General features: G+C 40.6%; 1 protein-coding gene across 2 annotated transcripts; it reads left to right on the top strand.

Annotated features, from left to right (window-relative positions):
* The first annotated feature begins 824 nt into the window (after positions 1-824).
* On the top strand, positions 825-23,184 carry LOC105936926 (transmembrane protein 125). 2 transcript variants are annotated; one of them, XM_036140891.1, is made up of 4 exons: positions 825-1,155; positions 14,847-16,128; positions 21,077-21,296; positions 21,384-23,184. In XM_036140891.1, exon 4 carries the CDS (start codon positions 21,487-21,489, stop codon positions 22,183-22,185), a length of 699 nt encoding a protein of 232 aa, XP_035996784.1. In that variant the 5' UTR covers positions 825-1,155; positions 14,847-16,128; positions 21,077-21,296; positions 21,384-21,486; the 3' UTR covers positions 22,186-23,184. The 2 variants fall into 2 exon arrangements, with proteins under 2 accessions (XP_035996784.1, XP_035996785.1); XM_036140892.1 differs by lacking the exon at positions 14,847-16,128 and having other exon boundaries at positions 21,077-23,184.

Below are 23,184 nucleotides of genomic sequence, written 5' to 3'. Positions count from 1 at the left end.
AAAGACAAAAAAAAAACCTGCTGAAATGCTGAACGTGATTCAGACTGTTATACAGATGGAAAGGCACAAGATAACACCACATGTACACAGATCATGTATGCTTTCTGTGCCACTATGATTACTTTCCTATTTTCTTCTACTTTCCAAAAGTTTCTGTAATATCACATAATATAGGTTTGATCATTATAAATGTCCTTTGATGGTTAATAAGGGTGATTTTGCTGCATATTGGACGAATTAGAAACTGCATGGAAGAAGAGGACTGCCAAATCATTTCTTCACTCTGCTAATTTAAATATAGACTTTTTGATTCTCTGGACAATAACACAAACTGTAAAATCTGATGAGACTAATTAGATTATGTCATGCAATCTTTGTGGTAGGCTTCTAAGAAAACGTATTGATACCCTAAATTTTGTTATTCTCAAGGGCTTTCCCAAGTTACAAAATGTCCCTAACCAACCCGAAATAACCCTGGCTATGACTGGATCGGCTGTATTGAATTTTTTTGCACATTGTCATATGTTTACCCCGTGTTATATCATTTTTTTTTCTTTTTTGAAAAAGTAAAACTGGGGCAAATAACTGGAGGTCATGCATGTCTCCGAGTAAATGATGTTATTGATTCCGCTTGCTGATTGGCCGACATATCCATAATATATGGTCTGAGCGGGTTAAATAAGTTCTCAGTAAATTTGCCAAAAACCCCTCGGGCTTTTATTTATTAACGCCTCCCGTCACGTGCCGGGCTCCCCCACCGAGACCGGCGGCTGTGCGGCCGTTGATTGGCCGTCTTCCGGTCTCCGTCTCCACCCCGCAGCGTCCCCTGCCGCCGCGCGCGGCCACACCTGCATTAAACGGGGGAAGTCCGTCGGTGCGGCGGGTGAAGGCAGGCAGGCGACTAGCGAGACGAGAGCCGACGGAGGCAGCGAGACCCGCAGCTCCAGACGCTGCTGTGGCGAGGATCGGAACCTCCTGATCCATAAAAAAGAAAAAGGCACTGAAGCTGTCCTGTGACATTGTGTTCAGCCGTGGGACTTTACGCAGCCCACAGATGGCTGAAAATTAAAAAAGAAGAGAAAAGAAAAAAAAAAAAAAAAACGGACCTGCACGGTGCAGAAGAGAAGACGCCAGACTGACGAACCAAGCGCACAGGTAAGACACGCTTATTGAGCCAGCATCCCGAGAGAGCTGCCCATGTGTGTAACCTCGTTCATTTTCTAAATCAAACCAGTTTAATTCGACATGTTAAACTTTAATTCAAGTTGTTTTTCATCACATGAATAATTTATTTGACTTGTTTACATTTTGTCTGGAGGCTTGATTAGTTACCAACTTATTTGCACAATAAACTTGACAGCCGTTGTTTCTTGCTTTTATTTATATATATATATATATATATATATATATATATATATATATATATATATATATATATATTGTTTGGTACCATTTAACTCTTTGTTTTGCTTTTATTTGTTATGTTTTTATCTTAAATTGGAAAGCAAATTGCTCCGTTTTCAAATAGAGCTTCTTATTTGATCTTCAGAGTGCTCTAACATGCTTGAGAGGTAACCCATTATAACATGGGCCCCCCAGAATCATGCATCAGCTATTAAAATGCTTATTTGCCATTGATAGATAGTTTATTTTATTTATGTTTTACTTTGTGAGCCCTTTATATAATTTATATTTAAAGAAGCCAGAATATAATAACACACTAAAAACTTCAAGGATTTTAAACAAAAATCATAGTAATCTGTTAGGTACTCGGATGGTGCCCCTTTTCTTGCTCCAATATTATACATCTGTTTCCAGGCCAGGTCTGTTCCATCAAAAACAAGGAAGTAAAATCCCTTATTACTGTAACACACCCTAACCTTTGCACTGGCAGGAAGGCCAGCAGTCTCAAAGTGTTTACTGTAACGATGGAATACTCTGTATGTCATCAGTTCCCAAGGCTGTCATATCAGTTTTGCTGCATTGTGGAAAATCCATAAAACTTACATAAAGGAAGTGTTGTTGAAGCTGTATTCAATATTGCAATTGGAACAGGTCGATACCCGGGTGCACGGGCATGACCCCCGATGGGCTGCTCATATAGATCGGTCATGGTGTTGACATCAGATTAATCACGAGAGGGCATATGACGTTGGTTTACGTGCTGTTGCTCTCAGTTTTCCTGAACACTTCTCAGGATCTTTTAAGATGATGTCTAACACTTAAATCACAAGTCAGGCCGAAAACAACATGTGATAGGCCTCGTTAAGAGAGAGCCTGAAGTCAATAACGGGAGCAGGATGAAAGAAGAGGAGAAACAACAAAGCGAGGCAAATTAGTCTTTGGTGGAGTTATGAGACAAGAGTGTGTGTGTGTGTGTGTGTGTGTGTGTTAGAGATGGACATCACACATTCGGTGGAATTAAGGGGAGATATCAATATGAAATAACCTGAAAGTTTGTGCACGTGCACACAGTCAGGCATGTAGAGTGTTGGCAATAGCGGTTGGTATTGATTGTGCTCATTTCTGTCCCTGGGCACATTACAAGCCCTCTAATAAGCATAATCAGTTCTACGCAATCCTGCAAAAGATTACAAGGATTTATTTCTAAAGAGATTTCCTTCTAAATTTGCTTCAACATTGCTTCAATGATGCATTGTTAACAATTTGTTACCTTTGAACAACCCAGGAAACTGTTATAGCACAAGATTATTCGTTTGGATAAATAAAGTGGCAGCTTCATTTTAGCCCTTGTAAATTATTTTGCAAGTATAGCCACAGTAACAAAACATAAGCAAGACAGTTTATCTGCAATTTGTAAAACTATAATATCTATCTATCTATCTATCTATCTATCTATCTATCTATCTATATATATATATATATATATATATATATATATATATATATATATATATATATATATATATATATATATATATATATATTAGGGCTGGGCAACGATTAAAATATTTAATCGCGATTAATCGCACTGATTAATCGCGATTAATCGCGATTAATCGCATTGTATTTACAAACTCCAAGAATGAATTCAAAAGTAGTGTAAAGAGCACTTTTATTTTAATGTTCTGCTGCCATATGAACAAAAGTGTTGTAACATTTGTAGCACTTATCAGTAACACATATTTAGTGTAAAGCTCAACTTAAACATGTAAAACAAAAAATAGCAATAATAATAAATTAAAGCTTATTGCCACTGACAGGGAATTCTCTTTATGGGGAAAAAATCTACCAAAAACAGGCAATTTCTGAGGTAACAGCAGGGAGCAGCATTACCATTTTATGTTCAATACCAAAGTTTAACTTGGCAGTGGTTACAACTAACTTGTTTCTGTCATATTCCATGCTGGAAGAACTTTAAACTGAAATGCTTGCTAACTCGATATGCTTGCGTTTATTTGACGTTGACACGCGGTTTTTTGTTGTTGCTTTCTCGCGCGCATATAGTGAATGGCAGGGGGAAAACAGGCAAAAATACATGGATACTTTGAAACGAGAAGCGACTTCACCGACGGCGTCGATGCAGACCCACCCCCGCTCCGCTCCGCACAAAACTTGTTCCGGTGTAGGTACCAGATTGACTCGGGCTGCCAGATTGACTCGGGTCCTGCGTCTTCTGATGACGTCACTATACATTGTTGGTTTAACGTTTGCTCAATTGCGCAAAATATTGTAATTGGTCTGGACAACTTACTAAAGTAATTATAGTGGGGTGTAGGTTTTATTCGAGAGCGGGATTGCGGCTTGTAAACGGACAATTTTACGAAGAAAATCGCCATGGTCCCTGCGCCTCCCGATGACGTCACCAGATTCTCCGTGGGCCTTGCGCCTCCCGATGACGTCACCTTATGGCAACACCACTCAAACAAACTACATAGCGCCCGCGGTCTGCATTTGTAACGAATCTATTTTATTAAGTTAATTTAGCGGTTTCTTTTTTCTCAAAAGCTTGAACAAATATTCAAGCCATTTTACAAATAAATAAAAAAAAAAACAAATATTTGACAATTGGCTCAATGTTTGGAAGAATATTGTTAACAAAAATGGAAGGGCTAGCCAGACTAATTTATCCAGCATATATCTTAAATGTACCAAATACCACAATAAAAAAATAATCAAATTCATCACAATTTCATCTGGAATAATAAAAAAACATGTGATCAGAAAGAACAACATCAGTACAAAAAGGAGGAATGAACGTTATTGATTTTACAGTGATGAATGCCGTGATAAAATTAAATTTGGCTGCTGACTTTTATTAAAAATGAAATGAGTTTATGGTTTAGTTTCCCTTCACAACTTAAAAAAAATTGGAGGAATTAAATTTCTCTAAGGTTGTAACTTCTTTGATCCTGCAAAATTACCGATTAAATTGTCAGACTACCACACAAGTATTCCAAAATTATGTTAAAAGTTTTCATGCCTCGACTAATTTACAGGAAAATAACCGTAAATTAACAACATAAAATTTATTCGTAACAAATGGAGACCGCGGGCGCATAATGTAGTTTGTTTGAGTTGAGTTGCCATATGTAGACGTCATCGGGTAGCACCCGAGCCAATCTGGCAGCCCGAGTCAATCTGGTACCTACACCGGCCGCCAACTCACCGCCTCGCCTCGCCTAAGCTCGCTCGCGGTACCTGCGGGAAACACCGCCTTCCGCATGTCGGCTTTGTTTTTTTCCGGCCAGCACCTTTCTTCCTCTTTGAATCTGAGGCTGGGCTGACAGCGAGGTTATTGGCGCATTATCGCCACCTACTGTTCTGATTCAAACCCCTACACCGCAGCAACAGACCTTCACAAAATAAAAGCATGTGACCAACATGCGTTAACGCGCGTTAAAGAAAATATCGCCGTTAATAGTCTAATGAGTTAACGCGAAATTAACGCGTTAACTTGCCCAGCCCTAATATATATATATATATATATATATATATATATATATATATATATATATATATATATATATATATATATATATATCCTTGGTCAAGACCATTAAAGGCAATTTGACGACAAATGAGCTACACGAAGGCAACAGACTCTAGAAGACAATAAGGCACTATTGGAATGCACTGAACACTGTTGGGACGGTGATAATGAAACAGAAGACAATTTTTGCATCAGGAAATCTAATTTTCTCTTTTTCACAAATCAGAACTTCATGTTAAAGAATCAATCATCAGTTTAAAGTACATCAGTCTTGTTTTGAAGGGTTTATAAACACAAGCACAACTCAAGTGATTTAAATTATAAACGTAAAACGTGCTTCTTATTTATTGAAATATCATCACCATTCGTTCATTAAAATCCATGAAATCATTCTTTTGTTTAATTCCTAATAGGAATCTGGAATCAAATACCAACCTGGGCATTCTCAGTCTGCTGCGGTGTACAGCCATATTTACATACAACAATGACACTGCGCACAATGTCGGGGGACACCAAGTGACTATTGCAAAAATGCAACAAAGCTATAAAAATTTGGTTCAAGTCACAACTCGCGTAACTGTTTTTCTGTGATCACTTTGCTCATAACACTCCCCAGCAGAATGGCCCCCTGGTCAGTGAGCCAAAATATGTCCTTTTTTATTTTGCATGATATAGTTCATCTGAACAAAATTAGTATATAGTAATGAAATGATAGATTGCGACAGATTATGCATTTGGGTCAATAACAACCAGTTAAACTTTTGTAAGCAAAAACTAGTTACCTATTTTATATTAACAAACTAATTATTACAAATAAACAGTGAATGAATATTATTACTGTCCTCTACTGGAGCCATCAAATGTTAAACTCTAATACAGATCTATACATTTAAACTTTACTTCATCGTACACTTCATAACTTTTTAATTGCTGTTTCAGGGTTGGGCATTAAGAACCACACGAGGGGGTTTAGTGTTTTCAGATGGTGGTTAAGGTTGAGAAAACATTGTGGCTAGCCTTAAAATGACACCCCTCTACAATTTTATGCATATTAGACTAGAGTGCTTTTAATGAACTACACTGAAATGCAATCAATATCACCAAAGGAAGCATAAGATTAAGAGTGTAAAACCGTCAGATTGTTTTATATCAATCCACCGTGGCAGTGTTAATGGTAGCACTAGAAGAGAAGTTGGCCAATCACTGTATTTATGATAGTGATAAGTTGGGCAATTCCCCACCCTCCTCCTTTTTTTTTGTGGCTACCCACACTGCTGGCTCTGAGGCACACGTTGTGCTTAAATGTTAACATGAAAATATTAAGGAAGACGTTGTTGAACCTTTAACTATATTGTTATCATTTGAACAGAACGGCACATTTTAGTGTGTTTATTAATGGAGTCCTTTTGAAAGGTTCCCCATGCTATACACAAGCTCCTGCGTACAGATCAGGGTAAGTGATTTAGTTTCCTAACCCGGCAGCCTACGTCAAACCCCAATTTGCTGCATATCATCTGGAAATCTTTAAACGTAAAGAGATGGATCTTAAAACGCAATGCCAAATGATATCAGGAAAAAAGTAGCTTTTCCCCCCCTCATAATCAGAAGCAAAGCGGCAGAAGGAGACCTGCATGTTAATTGGTGATTTGATTGGTGTTCTAACATGCACAGCTGTACACGACCACAGGGAGCAACTGGCTGGCCAGAGTTTTTTATCCTTTAGATGTCTTCGTTTAAATCAAGGTTCACTTCTATATTTAATGAATTAATTCATTTAATGTATCAATTTACATATTCCTTTACAACAGCTAACTAGACAGCTAAAGTGCTTTACAATAAAATCATAAAAATCCTTCAAAAAACAAATTGAACAAACAAACAAAAAAAAAAACACATGAAATAATAAATAAAAGTTAGAAATCTGGAATAAAAGGCCAGATGCCAGAATGCCATTCAAGAAGAATTGAGAGAATGACCTCAGGGATCGATCACGCACGCAAAAACTCAACAAATAGGAAATGTAGGGTGGAGAAAGAGCATTAAAAGCTTTAAAAATAAACCTTTAACAGTTATTCTAAAGCAGACAGGCAGCCAGTAGAAGGAGGACATAAGGGGGTTAATGTACTTGTATCTGGGGCGTCTTTTATCAATTAAAAGACGCACATATTGGACCAATTGAAGCCCGTTGAGGGACGACTGAGAGACACCAACAGAAAGAGCATTACTGTAATAAATAAAAGCGTGTTCACCCTTCTCAAGATCAGAGCAATTACGAAAAGCTTAACTTTTGCTAAAAGATGAAGGTAGTGCAAACTCGATTTGACTAGTTAATCAGTGTGCTTGTTGAATTTAAAATTTCAAACATCCATAAGCCCCATTCAGTTTCCTTACACTCAGCTTAAAAAGAGTCTGCATTAAAGGTGATGGCGTAATTATATATCACATCAAGAATCTTTCATCCTGCAGCTTCTTCAGTTCAAAAGAAAAACACTGAATACAACTTCATGCTTGTCAGTAATTTAAGTGTGTTTATGGTTGGGCTAAAGAACGCTGTTAATTTACTAAATTTGCTATTTTGTACTTTTACCATTTTGACCTTTTTGTACCTAATATTATTTTGGAAACCAAAAGGACTTTTTGTACTATGCTACAATTTGTACCAGATCTAAAGATACTACTATCTCTGAAATAAAGTACTTTTTATTCATCTGTTTGCCGGCTATTGCTAAGAAAATAGAATTATGTGACCGGATGAAAAAAATCTTTATCAGCAGGAAGTCACCCAAACTTATTTTTGGGTTGATCAGAGCTCATAATCTCTCATATTTGATAAGAGTCAACTGATCCAAAAAGGTATTAAAAAACAGTGAATAGACGAGAGGTGTAATATGAAATATTCTGACAATAATAAAAGCATTATGCAATGGTTATGTACATATGAATGCAATGACTTATCTACGGGTGCAAAATGGAAGTAGGATACAACAAAATGTTAATGGCTGGATCCAAAATGGGTGTATGAAAAAAAAAAAAAAACAAAGGAAAAAAAGCATTTTGTTGCTCTTAAGTCTTGATCGGCACAATGTGCTGTTATGAAAGGGCGAACGTGGCTGAACATGCAAAGCACTGTTTCTGTTGTGTTAGCAGGGCATATAAAATGCACTTTCTTTGCTTAACAGCCTCCTTTCATTGTTGAAAGTAAAACGGAGGCAGTAACCTGATGTCTAACCCGATTTATCCCCACTGGCCCAAAACGTGTTTGGTCAGTTTAAGGTTGTCAAGCGAGGGCGAATGTGGGTCTGCCTCTGTGATTGACTTTCTGACTGACTGGAGGTTGCAACCTGGATGTACTATACCGTATGCCTGTTGACAGCCTCTTTGCCCTTGAAAAAAAATAATTAATGTACACAGACGGTATGACATGACGGCCAACCAGCACTGCATTGAACCAGATAGCGTTCGGCTTTATCTTCATCAACAGAAGTTTGAACTGAGTCCAAGCTTCGGCATTAAAGGTCTTCTTAAGTTGAATTGATGAAAACTGATATTAGCAGTTTGCAGACCTGTTTGTTTTTTTTCTAACATCTAAGCTTTCACTAGTAACATCCATTTCTGTAAGAGATTAGTGAGCCAGAATACATAATGTGACACAGGAAAACAGGTGTATATATTAGCATATATTAGTTCACAAGGGCATTTGAGTCAGACAATCTCTTACCTGGATCCAGATGAGGGTGTGTGGCAGTGTTGAGCATCTATTCACCCATCTACTCATCCCGTCTACAGCGCCAAAACACAAGCGGGAGGCAGTGGACACAGATAGGACTGGTGGTGAGACAGAATGCACAAGGCACAGACAGATGAGCAAGGTGGCAGAAAGGTGAATGAAGCTGAGATGAAAAAAAAAAAAAGATGTAGATGCGTTTGTGTGCGTGTGCTTGCATTTGCATTGCGTGTCAGGAGAAAAAGTTGCTTGTTTTCTGGGCTGCTCATTGGCTGTGTTTCACCATAAACGGAGAAATTGCCCATATCAGAAAATTACCAATTAAACTGGCCGGTAAGATAATGTGAAATGGGAAGTTTAAAATCTACTTAAATCGCCCAAAAAGCCTTTAATCACAGAAGTAACCCTGTCAGATTGTTTAATGAAGCATGAGACGGCGATGATTTCACAGAATTCAGATACTTGACCTTTTATTGCAGGTGAGGTTGATGCACATGCACTAATCAGGTATTCAAACCAAAAAGAACATTTAAACTGATGGTTTAAATGATCACTCGCCTCTTGGAAGCTGCACTTGTACAGGATCACACATTTCACAGCATTAATCCCAAATGTTAAGGTATTTTTTTCTCCGTAGCGTCTGTTGGAGAGGTGGGCCAGAATACTCATTGGTTTGTGCCTCTTTTAAGCTTTCCTTTTTGAATCCAGTGTTTATAGATGTGATGCAGAGAGAGGAGTGAATTTTGAGTAATGTTTAAAACCTGATTGCAGATTTTTTTTATTTTTTTTTAAATAGCAAACTATTCAACTAAATTTTACTTGTTTTATATTGCGCCAATTCACAACATGTCATCTCAAGGCACTTTACGAAGACAAATCATACAGACAGATTGGACAAATTCTATTCAGATGTAGAGTTATAAAACCTAGCTAAAGAGGTTGCATTGCTGGCCAGCGTGCCAAGAATTCGATAAGTCAGAATCAAAACAGCAGTAAAACTGAAAAAACAATGTCGCTTCCTACTTTAAAATAGAAGTCCTACCATGGCGACCTCAGGATGTCACAGTTAAAGCATTTCCATGGGTTTTATAGTGTTTTTTATGGTTCTATCTATAGTAATACTGTATCTTAAACTGGAACCCGGAAGGTGCTTCGTTAGACAAATGTGACTTTGTTCAGCGTGCTATGGCATTTCATTATCTGCAGATCTCATGACAGAAAAAACTTGACACATCCCCAGTATTTCGGTGTATTATGTATTTTGTGCATATTATATCATTGTTGTATTATATACTGCTCAAAACAGTTAAAGGACGACCTTAATCAGAGTTTAGTATCAAGTCAGTTAAACTTCTAAAATATTGATCTGGTCAGTTCAGTAGCAGAGGGAGGTTTTTAATCAGTGTCTGCAAGAATGAGACCACTCCAAAAACAGAAGGAGTTTTGCAGGTGGAGGCCATACAAATTGTTCCCTCCTCAATTCTTTGACTGCTCTTCTGTAGTTTCACCCTACAGAGGTCGCACAGGTTCCATCTCCACCAGGATGACACATCAATATGTTTCATTGCCACAATGTTTGCTGTGTCTCCCAGCAGAGACTCAAGGGCATTGTGGAGATTCCAAGAGGCACACAGTTACTCTAGGAGAACAGGACAGGGCCATTGGATGCCCCTAACCCATCAACAGGACTGATATCTGCTCCTTTGTGCAAGGAAGAACAGGATGAGTACTGCCAGAACCCTAAAAACCTCCAGCGGGCCACTGGTGTGAATGTCTGTGACCAAACCATTAGAAACAGACTTTATGAGAGTGGCCTGAGTGCACTGTGGAGCTCGACCAGCATTTGCTAGAGAACATTGGAATTGGCAAGTCGGGCACTATTCGCCCCGTTTTCAAAAATGAGGTTTACTCTTGAGTTCATGCGACATACCTGAAAGGGTTAGGAGAAGCAGTGCATCCTGGGCAATGTTCCCCCTAATTTTTCATGTGTCTGAGCATTCACTGGACCTCTGTGAGGAACGTCACACGTGCACACTGAGGCTACACCAGTATTATGCCTGTCCAAAACCTGAGATAACAAGTTACCTCGCTTACTAAACTATTCAAATTACACCAATGATTTAAGTACTATACAAGTACAAGCCATACATATTGCTGTAGTTCTTAGGCATGCAGTCATAAAATAAGAAACATCTAAACACAGCTTGTCAGGATTTGTTTATTGATGAACTCAGAACACACACAGGACAAAAGTTTGAGAGGTTTATTGAAGGGTAGATGACTGATGGAAGATGTAACCAGAGGTGCAGGAATACAACGGCTCAGGGGTGCAGGTGAAGGCAGGGACTGACGGCCAGGAGAGAGAGAGTCCAACAACGCTGAGTGGGGTGGCACAGAGCAGAGCCTTCTCAGAGCGGCTAGTCAGGTTAGCAAATCACTGGGGACACCAGAACACAGAGCAGAACTTCCCAAGAACAACGGTGAGGCACAAAGTCTTTCAACGTGGCAAAACTAACCTTAACTCAGAAAACAGAAATAGACCTTCCAAGGCAAGGACGAGGACTGGCATGGAGTGGATGATACAGAAGACGGACCGGCACAAGAGTGAGACAGAGGGAGGCTTAAATAGGGAGACTAGGAGGTGAAATGCATCTGACTGATTACCAACAGGTGTGACTAATGGCTGTGGGAGGGAGAGCTGGGTGAACTACAAAACAAGAAAGAGGCCAGACAACTTAAACCATGACACAGCTGGTGTCCAAAAACAAAGGTAGAACAAGAAGGCAGGTCAGAAACCAGCAGCACTTTGCTCTGCAAAGGAATTCCAACTGCAGCTGGTAACACCAGCGGAGCAAAAGCGCTCCAGAAACAAACAGCAGGTCTAGCGCTAAAACAAAAACAACCAAATTGGTTGTAAAACAGCACTTACGATCTCAGACAAGCAGATCCCAAAAACACAGCCAGACAAACAGCTGACATGCAGCAGGTGTAACAAAGATGCCCTCCGCCACCTGCCCAACTACAAAGGCGTCTGCCCCACCAGACAATCAGTGGTGCGCTCCGATCAGCACCTGGAGTGGGACCGTGGAACATCATCTCACCACAAACAAAATAACTTGGTTTATAATTATTTTGTTTACAGACAGTTCAGCTTGGATTTTATTTTCTGCGCTGCATAGCTTTGCTGCATGCACTGAATCCAGATGCAGATCACGACTGTGCATGCGCGCAGGTTCGAGGGAACAGTAATTCTGGGTTCTTCCTGGTTCAGGATAATGACAGACTTCATGTGGCAAGAGTATGCAGGCAAATCCCGAAAAGAGAAGGAATTGATACCATTGATTGGCCTTCACACTTCCCTGACCTGAATCCAGCAGAACATCTCTGGGGCATCATGTTTATGTCCACCCAACGCCACCGGGTTGCACCTGAGACTGTCCAGGAGCTCAGGGATGCCCTGGTCACGATCTCGGAAGAGATACCCCAGGACACCATCCATCATCTCAAAAGGAGCATGCCCCAATGATATCAGGCATACATACAGGCATGTGGGGGGCCATACTAACAACTGAGCACCATTTTGAGTTGCTGCAATGACATTTCAGCAAATTGAACTAGCCTGCTGCATCATTTTTATAGGCTTCACTTTCTCTGTGACTTTGGATTAAGCCCTCTGGGGCTGGATCATTTTCATTTTCATCAAACGATGTGACACCTTGTGTTCCTAACACATTACCAATTCCATGCCAGTAGGGATATCCAGCATAATTTCTTTTTTCCGACTGAGATGTGATGCGTTTTCAAGGTTTTCTATCATTTTACTGAGCAGGGTATCTTTTTTTTTTCAATTTTCTTGTAACATCTTAAAATTCAAATGATCACCAACTTTCAACATGAATGTATCCTAAAGTTTACCTGAGAAGTAAACACCCTTAAGAGCAGAAATGTAAAAAAGTGTCAGTACCCTGGTTGAATAGATGTCCGCACCCTTAAAGTAAGACTTTGCTGAACCACATTCTAATTATATTTTGGTAACTACGTACCAAATCCCTCTCCAGGCAACACCGTAAAAGCTGCAGTTTAAACTTTCTTGGCCGTTCGAAAACTGATATTTTGTTGTGAAGCCATTCCTGGTTATGACGTATGGCTGGACTGTGATGCTGAAAATGAAACCAATCATGGTTAAACTGCTAGCTCACACCTGAAGGTTTTGTGTTGAAACTTCTTGGCATTTGGAACTGGTCATGGTTTCATACAACTCAGCAAACCCCTCAGCACTTTCCAAAGAAAAGAAACCCCCAAGCATAATGCTGCCACCACCATTAATCACTGTGGGTATTTATTTTGACCTTGTACGTTGGTTTTGAGACAAGTTTACCTTTTGGAATTGTGCCATTTCTATTTTGGTTCCATCTGAACAGGTACTTGGGGATTTTTTGTAATAATTTGAATCATTATGCAACAAAGCTGTCACTCATGGTTGGGGGATAAATGAAGACATTTAATATAAAAACAATTATGTTTTTTAAATCCTAAAGGCAACAGAATATATGCAAATGATCGAGGTCAATTTATATAAACTGGATGTTTTGGCCTGAAAACATACAAGTTTGCTTATTATGCTTATTATTACTGTGTATATAAAAAGTCAGTAAGTTAGTTGGCCCCTTCTTGTTTCATCTAGAGCTGCACCAATGTCGGTAGATTCTGAGCCACTGGAAAACCACAGGATCCAAAGGAGAAGGCAGGTGAATCTTATACAACAGGAAATTAAAAGAAAAAGAAAAAAAGGAGCTTAGAATGCCAGTCAGCAGTGTGCAAAATAATCATGAAGTGGTAAGATTAGGGATTCTGTTGAAACCATCCAATATTTACGTGACATCTGCTGGGATAATTGTATGGGATGCCAAGATAAACCCACAAATTCCGAAATAAATAAATAAATGATGTGGCTGTTTCAAGATGCACAATAAGGAGGCACTGTAAAAAAAGAAATGGGCTGGACGGTCAAGTCAGCACTAGAAACAGCAAAAAGCTCAGAGACATACCAGAAAATGGTTAGAACCAAGTTACTTGGAGTGATCAGATGTAAGCACAACATTTTGGAGAGGACTCAACAAGTCCAATGATGTAAAGTACATGAGTGAAAACAGAGATGGATCAGTGATGTTTCGGGATGCTGCAAAGGCACAGGGAAGGTTATTTAAGCGGATAGGAAGACAATACTGTTGGGACTTTTTCCCCTCATCAGCCTAGAAGCTACGCATGAGATGTACCTGGACGTTCCGACCTTTTATTGGCTACAGCAAGGAAAGAAGTGAAGGTTCTCGAGTGGTCACCTCAGTCTCCTGACGGGAGTATGATTAAGTCACTTTGGAGACATCTCAGGCGCACAGGAATTTACCGGAACTGCAGCCTTTTTTGACGAGAGGAATGGGCCGCTTTACAATCTGAGAAAATAAAGTGTCATCTACAACTACAACAAAACCCTTCAATATATATCACTAATGCTAAAGACTGCAGTATACAGTCCTACATTAAACTCTTGATCAAGTTAATTTAAATAGTTTTGTCATTAGTATCTAAGAGGAGCGCACTCGTTTGCTTCTTAATGCTGGTGAAGATTCTCAGTCATCCAGGTCACTGTCATTCCAAAAAAGTAAAAAAAAAAGTTTTTTACTTTTTTGAATTGCTTCTTAATAAATAGGCTCACCGACTACTCACCATGACTGAAGGAAAAAGGCTGAAATATGAATCATATTGAGTATGCGACTTGTGAGCACACATCATATTTAATGTTTTGTTTTGTTTCTCTCCTGACTGATACCTTATTTAAATGTTACCAAGCTAAAGAATGCTAATATTAACAACATTTTACTAAGACAGATAAACTTTATTTACAGTTAATCAAATTCTCTATAATTGATGATGGAATTTAGCCTTAAGGTTGTTCGTCAAAGTATTTGTCTAAGGGTTTACAAGATTATGCCACCAGGTTTTTATTTTGACTCTTTAGGTTTGTTTCCTTGCCTTTTATTTATGGAGTGTAAACTTTTTGTATACCTACGGTTGATAAGGTGTTAGAGAGATCCTCTGAAAGAAAGTTACAGAACACCCTGTGCAGTTTCTGTAAATGCATTTCTGTCTTTTTGTTTTTGTCTCGCTTAGGTTTTCCTTTGTGATCCCTGACAGAGCGAGGGCAGTGACACTGACTCGGCCATTGTCTCGGCTCTTTTTTCCGCACAGAGTGAGGCTCCCCGAGCTCCTCGCCTGTCCATTGTGTCGGAAGGGGAGAAAAAAAAAAAAGAAAAATCCAGCTTGTCTGCATAAAGACCTATTCAGCATCCTTTCTCTTGGCCGGCAACAACAGAGCCCACTAAGAACAGCAGTATCCTTAGCTCCAAGCAATTCCCTTCATCCTCAGCCCCTTCTTCTCAAACCGCTTTTACACCTGTACCTCCCCCTCAGCCTCTTTCCAGTTCCCAGCCTTATCCCCCATTTGAAGTCCCACATGACAGCTCAGAAACATCCGTTAGCCTCCCACTCCACTCGCGCCTGCTCTCCTCTCCCTCCAGCCCCCGTGGCACTTGGCACCAGTGCCGATCACATAGACAGATGGAGCCAACCCTGACCCCTCTCCTCGCCCATGGGGACACTAAGAGATTCAGCGCCTGACTGGAGGAGAGGGGCGGGGGCTGGAGTCGGTGCGAGCGCAAAAGAAAAGTAACAGGAAGAGCAGCAGGGAGAGTATCGCACTGTCACCACGGCAACACATCACTCAATCTCAGAAGACTCGTCACCCAGCGGGAAATTCAGCAGCTAGAGGAGAAGGGCCTCATGTTTTCCCCTCGGCGTGTTTCCACTTTGGGCGTTTGACAGAAAAATCTTGTTCCAGCTTTTTTTCCGGGCGAGGTGTCATCAAAATACCTGACAAGGAGTCCAAGGACACTGAAGGAAAACCCCAATTCCTTCACATACAGATTCTGAACGCTAACTTTGGATCGAAGTTAGCACCAGGATTTCAAATGGATTAAAAGGGTGGTGTCAAGAGGCAAGACATAACTGTTCCACGAGCTCGTTACGCCTGAGAAGACCAGGAGGAGGAAATCTTGTGGGACCTCACGCCGCCTTGGGTGCACCTTTGTCTCCTGTAACCTGTGACATCCTGCAACTCACTTGCCTGGAAATTAACTTTGTACAGCAGCGTAATCAGCTTCATTTTTTTCCCCCGATGCCAAACTTTGCCTGTTTTTCCCCCCTCAATGCTGGTTGCTGTTCTTCTTCAACGTTCTCCGCTGATAATCAGGACCCCGATTGGCACGTGACGCCAGACAGCCGATTTTAAAAGAACCACGCATCAACAATAAAATGAGGTACTGATAGGCGGCGAAATGAATCCAGCTGGCCAACGTAACAGAGGAGGGAATACCAGGATCCCAAAGCTTCCCAGGTAATTGGAGTGCAGTATACAGAGTTTTACTTTGAGGCACACTCCTTTGATGACCTTGCAGGCTGAGAACATAGAGCCAGCAGATGCAGTGAAAGGGAGACAGAATGATTCTCTGTGACCAGAGTTTACAGTTACTGTGTCTTAATCTTAACTCTTTGATTAGCATAACAGAGACTCGTGGTGCTATGAATGTCCACCTGACTTTTTAAACATTATTATTTCAGTGTATTCTGCAGGGCTGAGCATCTGGAACATATTTATTATTCATGTCAGCTTGGAGGTGTACGTTTAAACACGTCATCCAGTGTTGTGAGATGAAATTAGCTGTCATAATTGTCACTTGTACGGCTTTCTATTGGTTGTGAAAGATACTCCGGAGGGTAAAAGTAATTGATATGGTCAGCAATTTGGGGTAGGAAGTGATGCCGAAGGATGAAGGAGTCCATTTAAAGGCATGTTTGATTATATTTACAACTTTTCTTCTGTGTTTGAGCTTGTTGCACACAATAGTTATGTTCTATTCCATGTCACAAGTGGAGTAATATCTGAAGAAAAAAAAATTAAATATCAAAACCTGTCAAAAAGTCACAACATCAGGTACAAAACTCTGATCTCGAGAGGAGAAGGACTTGAGGACAAATGTTGTCTGAGAGCATAAGCTTCGGGACCTGACAGGCACCTATCAGGTAGATGTTGTAATTTCCTCTACCATTCTGACCAGCGTAGTTACTTTATGCGGACAAACAACGTTTATGGTCCCTGCGACTAGTCTTTGCTGTGGCTTGATCTGTGTTGCGTTCTTGTGCCCTAAGCCTTGGCTTATTCAAGCCAAAATTCTGCAAATTCTTTATAAGACTGTATAAGTGTTGTCCTGAAACAACTGTTTCATAATCAAGGCCAAAAAGGTGCTTTAAGAAGAAAGAATCTGCGCTCATCCTCTATTTACTTTCACAAACCTCACTCACATTTCCCATATAGCCCGAAGGTTAGGGAACGTTGATGGGCTCATTCCTCCTTTTTGTTTTGCCAATAAGTAACCACACATCCATTTAACATGTTTACTTTAGGAAGCTCCTTTTTTTGTAGGTAAAACAATTGGTTTTCTTTTTTAAACTATTGGCCGTTGTGCTCTGTTGGTTCATATGATCATATTCCACATATGGTAGTGTTTCTGTTTTATGGAGGTGTTGCTTCAATACGCTTTTGTTTCTCTCCAAAAAAAGTGTTTTTTATTTGCTTTGAAAAAACGTTCAATTGCTATTTAAATGTTAAAACCAAAATGCAATGACTATGTTTAACAATATTGTTAGACTGCTGGTTAGCTTTTTGCTATCAACAGAACAATCAAAGAACTGAAATACTGTGAATTGTAACAGAAAACCATCACTGCAAAGATCTAACTTTTTTAAATATCTTTCAGCAATAAACATGCAAGGTAAACTTTGAGAAATGCATTCAGGGAGAACATTTAAATATATTATCATATTAGAATAAATTCATGGAATGTAAAAAAGCTGCTTCAGGAAATGGCCTGTGCATCTCCTAATGTGTGGCCACATCCTTTTTATTATGTCTGGTGGTATTAAAACAATCAAATAACCACACTGAGGTCAAGCTAATATGTAAGAGCTGGTTTGGCAAATTCTAATAATACACTTATCATAGAATATGACATAGCTTGATTCACTGGGGGGGGTCACCAACCTTTTTGAAACGGAGAACTACTTCTTATACGAAGGGCTACCGGTACTGACCTTTGAACGAGAAGAATCATAGTTCACCTTAACTTCATGTAAAATAAACATATATTTTCATACTTTGTTGTAGATATAGTCATTTTTAAATCTCTATAAATGCAAGTGTGAATAAATAGGAAGAGTAACGGAGGATAAAATAACGTTTTAGATGCATCTCACTGGTGGATTGTGCCCCTGGGTGCCACTTGTGGTCCTCGGGGGCCACTTGGTGCCCGCAGGCCCCATGTTGGCGACCCCTGGCCTATCTGATGTTTCACATAGGTGTGCCCAGTCTTTTACTGTGATTACTGGCCTTAACTAGGCTCTGAAGCCTAGAAAAAAGTAAATAAAAAAGCTGAACTTCTGAAAAAAAAAAGAATTAGTTTAGGTATTGTCTCTGTTTCATAAAAGGAGGCCAGTGACAGTAAAGCAGTGAGCCATTGCTTTTTTTACTGACATTTATGACACTTGTCTGACACAGCTGATGTGACAGAGTTTAGAGGTCACACATCGGATAAAAGCGAAAAAGGCAGACACGGCCCAGTGGTTGCGCCTCTCTGCGTGGCCCGTGTGGCCAACACAAGTAAGATATAGTTGTGTCATTAAGGCTTCGATTTTATCTCCGCTATGATCTTTGTCGCGTGCCGTTGCTCGCGGTTCAATCATCCGCTGTTTTTTCCTGCTTTATGTTTCTCTGGGCTGTTGGAAGGAAATAAAGACAATATTTCATGAAACGCTGCAGCATGAATCAAGGAGGCCTCGGTAAAAGTTAGCTGGGGATGGTGCTTCGGGATAAAAGATTGTTCTTCTCAGCGTTACACCTTGGGTGGCACAACCTTTCAGACGCTATAAAACACACACACACACACACACACACACACACACACATACAACTCAATTACGGTGCTATTTCTGTGGCCTTACCTGTCACCGACACTGAGCTGAAACCAGCCGGGATTAATTAGCGACTCACAAACATGTACACACAGACGCGCGCGCACACACACGATTTGCACGCCAAACGCATCTTCATCTATGTCTTTCTTAGACAAACACAGCGCAGTCCCGCCATATAAGTAACAAAAACAAACGTTACATTCATATCGCCACCCTCTACTATCCATTTACACCCCACTGGCAGCTAAAAACACACATGCAGCACGTGAGCGTTTTGAGCCTAATTATTCATCAGACGCAGGATGTGAAGTGCTTCCAGGACAGCTTGTTGCCAATAAACACCTCCCACCCCCCCTGCGCTGCTGTAATTACCTCACTCTTCACTTCACACCTTTGTTATGCGCCCTATATCTCGTCGTGTCAGGTCGCTACTGCTCCGCGTCAGGGCGATGTAACACCTGTCTGTTGCCGGGGTTTTTTTTTCTTTTCTTTTTTTCCCTGAAAATAATTTCCCCCAAAACAGGAAAGAAACGCGTGTGGCTCCAACATGGCTTCCAAAGACAGAATAGGTTAAAAAAGTAAATAAATAAAAGATCTGCAATCTCTAAAGCGAATGCGGGACCATGTTTTGTTTACTCCGACTGTCACAGTTCTCTGTTTACCCGAGCGGTATTTGTGTTTGCAAGATCAACGACTTGCGAGGACAAGCTGTAGCTCCTGTCAGCTTACGTTGGCGCGCACAGGCCCATGCTGCGCGCGCCGCTGACTTTCATGGAAGCACTTCAGAGCTGCTGACAGGTTTTTAAAGGCAAGCTGTTAACTGCCATAACCTTGTGGAGGGTTTGGTCTATTGACGCGTACTGTACATGTTAACATGAATTTGTTAAGGGGCTGGGATGAGGTTACAAACAACATTGCTGAGGCAGATTTTGCTGAGAGTCAGGGAAATGACTAAAGAATGCATCGTGCCCTTTATAATGATAATAATCTACGTGATGCATGATAAAACATAGGGCATTGGCGATGCACACAAGATGTTACAACAGGGCTGATATTCTTTTATGGGCTTTTGTTTGGAAGAAATTGAAAAAAAAAAATAATTTGTTTGTGTGTTTGCTCCAGAGTGTTGTGTCTTTAAACGCAAATTGCTTATTCCATAGGAAGCTGATCCTTCTTTTTAGCAAGCCACCGCCGCTGTGGCAGCTCATTACCATAGTGATAATGAAAAATGGAAAAGGTTGCTGGAGTCAGCACAAGTTTTTTTTTTTTTTTTTTTTTTTTTACACAGTCTGAACAACTGTGTAAAGTTGAAGCATTCAGAAAAAAACTGCATGAGCGTCAGTTAAAAAGCGTAAAAGAACATAAACTCTGACAAGCAATGCTGGACGAGGACCTATGTTCATCCTGCCACCGTCCACGGGGAGCAGGATGATCTCCAGACCTTATTAATAAAGAACCAAAGCCATGAGTGGTATTCTGGGATCTTTAGATGCAAACAATATGCTAAGGTATACCAGGAAAATGCCTTTCTGCCTCACTCTCACCAACCAACCGCATGTCATAAAACAAATGATAAATATAAGGAAATGAGCCTGCTGGCCACTTTGAAGTATGGTACAAGGTCAGTGATCTGGAACCTGAAGAACTTTTTGTTTTGCAAAACTATCATAAAAATCGAACTTTAATCATTTTAATGATAAACAATTGTTAAAATTTAAATATTTATATAATTTAAAAATTAACAGCTCTATACTGTTTGATCATGTTAACAGTAAACTGTTAAGTTTTAAATGTTATAGGACATATTTAAGCTTGTGTAGCTGAAATGTTTTCAATTTAGTTTTAAATTTTTTTCGGTATATGTATCTAAATGTTAAATAGTTAGGCTAAGGAATATTTAACTAGACTTTTTAAATTCTTTGGGTATTTTACAGTATCCAAAGAAATCAGGCTCAAGGTTGTCCCTTTACTCAGCATAAAAACACTAGATTCTTTATCATGTCCTCACCAGAGACCTTCACTAAGTGTTGTTTATTCAGCGGAGTTTTAACCCTTCAAATCTATCAGAATTTAACTTTTTTTTGCACATCTGAGACATTTTAGTGCCTCTGGATGGGCTTGGTGGGGAAGAAAGATGGAGGAGCGCTGGATCTATTTCTGTGTAGTGATTTATTGTCTGGTTAGGAACAGAATAAATGTACCAAGTCAGTCATTGCAGTGTGCTTGCCACAGATCTCAGAAGCGGTGGCAGATAGGGCACCCATGAGAAAATGCACCCCACACACTACTGAATATATGTCTGTCTTATCTTCCAGGTGACTGCCGCCGTGGAGGGACAAGCTAAAAATTCTGCTGCTGCCGCCGCCGTCGCTCGGATTCTTTGCTTTGAATATTGATGCAGTAAAGGACAATTTGTATCCAGTGGCAGTGAGCTGTAAAGATTTTCATTCACACAGAGGCAACAGACCTTAGCTGACTTTCTGGGACCTTTCTGTACACACCGGCGCAGATAAAATCCATTTACTCTGGGCTTAGGTGAGTCTCACCAGCTCCTGTCACATTTTAGATTTCCACCATTAGAATAATGAGCGTTTTACTTAAATAGTCTGGAATCTTCTTTAGGTCTTGTCTTCGAGAAATCCAATAAGGACAAAGGTTATCGGTGGATTCTGCTTTTCTTCGTGGCGCTGTCATCCATATTCAGCAGGCTGGGACTGGCAGCAGGATGCCTGAGCTGGACAACTTTCCCCCTCTGAATGGAAACAGAGGCTCGGATCTGGACCTGAACGGTCCAGCAGACCCGGTCCAGATTCAGCACAGCATCCTGGAGGAGCAGGTGGAGCTGTGGTGGTTCAGAGATCCCGGGAAGTCTGTGCTCTGCTACTGCGTCGCCGTGCTTCTAATCCTGGGCTGTGGACTCGGCGGCGTGGGCCTGCTCTCCACCACCACCAGCGTGTCGAGCGAATGGAGGCTGGGCGCCGGCACGGCCCTGTGCCTGCTGGCCCTGGGGGTCCTGCTAAAGCAGCTGCTCAGCTCGGCCGTGCAGGACATGAACTGCGTCCGGAGCCGCCACCAGATAGACATGCTGAAGAGCGGGGGCTTGTCGGACATCTTGGTGGTGTTAATCACGGGGCTGGCACTGTTGATCTGCGGAGGGGTTCTCCTGCATTTGGCCCTGGTCCACCACATGCCGAAGCCAGGCCAGGCTCTCAATGACATGTACATCTCTGGAGTGGTTCTGCTGGCGGGAGGAGGGGTGGCCGTCGTGGGTGTGGGGATATACGCCGTGGTGGCCGTCCTGCTCGAGAGGACGAGGCACGGACGGAGACTCGTGGACCGAGTTCTGAACGTGTTTACCGTGTCAGGACACATGGACCGCCACGGTCGCCGAGAGACCGCCTCCAGCTTGGCCAACCTCATATGAGCGCCGACCGCAGTGAAGCTGCGCGGCGTGGCTCCTGTTTCTATTCTGTTTAATATTTGATTGGGGCAAAATTCAAGCTTGAAAGACTTACCTGAAGAAAAAAAAAGAAAAAAAAAAGATTTATACCTCACATAAATTAAATGTGCATGACAAACTTCATGAATTTGGAAGGTTTACATGAGGGCCATGTTATATGATCTGACACAGCCGGGGGAAAAAACAAGTACTGAAGTTAGCACAATAATGACAAGAATAAGAATAATACAGCAACAATTAGTTGTTTTCTACATTGTATACATGACACATAACCATTTTTATTGCTCTAAAATCCTGTTATGTGTCACCTAAGATTGCCAACATTATGTTCTGCTTATTACTTTCTTCAAAATCAGAGGTTTACATAGAACAATATGCCTTAAAACAATCTCAAGCCCCGCCAATGATGCCATCGCTTTTCCATATTTGAGTTAAAGTGAGACACATGCATGTATTTTAATGCAACGCCTTGTGTGACATCTTGGGAAAATCAAAATAAAGCTCTCAAAATATCGAGAAGAGAAACGTGGACGTGTGACAAGAGACTGAGCAGGCAGGACTCAAATGACAACTTAGACAGTTTCCAAAGATTCAGTGGTTTAATGACAGTTCAAAGGTCAGTACACAGGGAATCAGTCAAGGGGGCAGAGGTATCCAAAAACACTGGGCTGAGGCAGAGTCGAAGCACAAAACAGGTCAAAAAGTCACTAGAGGTTAGAAAGCTTACCAGTGAATGCATGTAAACCTCTGAATTTGAAGAAAGTGATAAAAAAGTACTCTCTCAAGGAAGCTTTTGCTGTGAAGGGCATCAAAGTATAAGGAGGGCATTTTTTTATGAAAGTATGAATGTCATTTCAATTCATTCTGAATGTTCAGCGACAATATGGGTAAATTATACAGGTCGGCACTCTGTTGCTATGTTGAACACTGGTTAAATGCGTTTTAATAAACATCCTAAAATTA

The sequence above is a fragment of the Fundulus heteroclitus genome, chromosome 9 (genome assembly GCF_011125445.2).
Source record: "Fundulus heteroclitus isolate FHET01 chromosome 9, MU-UCD_Fhet_4.1, whole genome shotgun sequence".
Classification (NCBI taxonomy): domain Eukaryota; kingdom Metazoa; phylum Chordata; class Actinopteri; order Cyprinodontiformes; family Fundulidae; genus Fundulus; species Fundulus heteroclitus.
The sequence above is the reverse complement of the archived record's forward strand: the minus strand, read 5'-3'. Positions and strand labels throughout refer to the sequence as shown.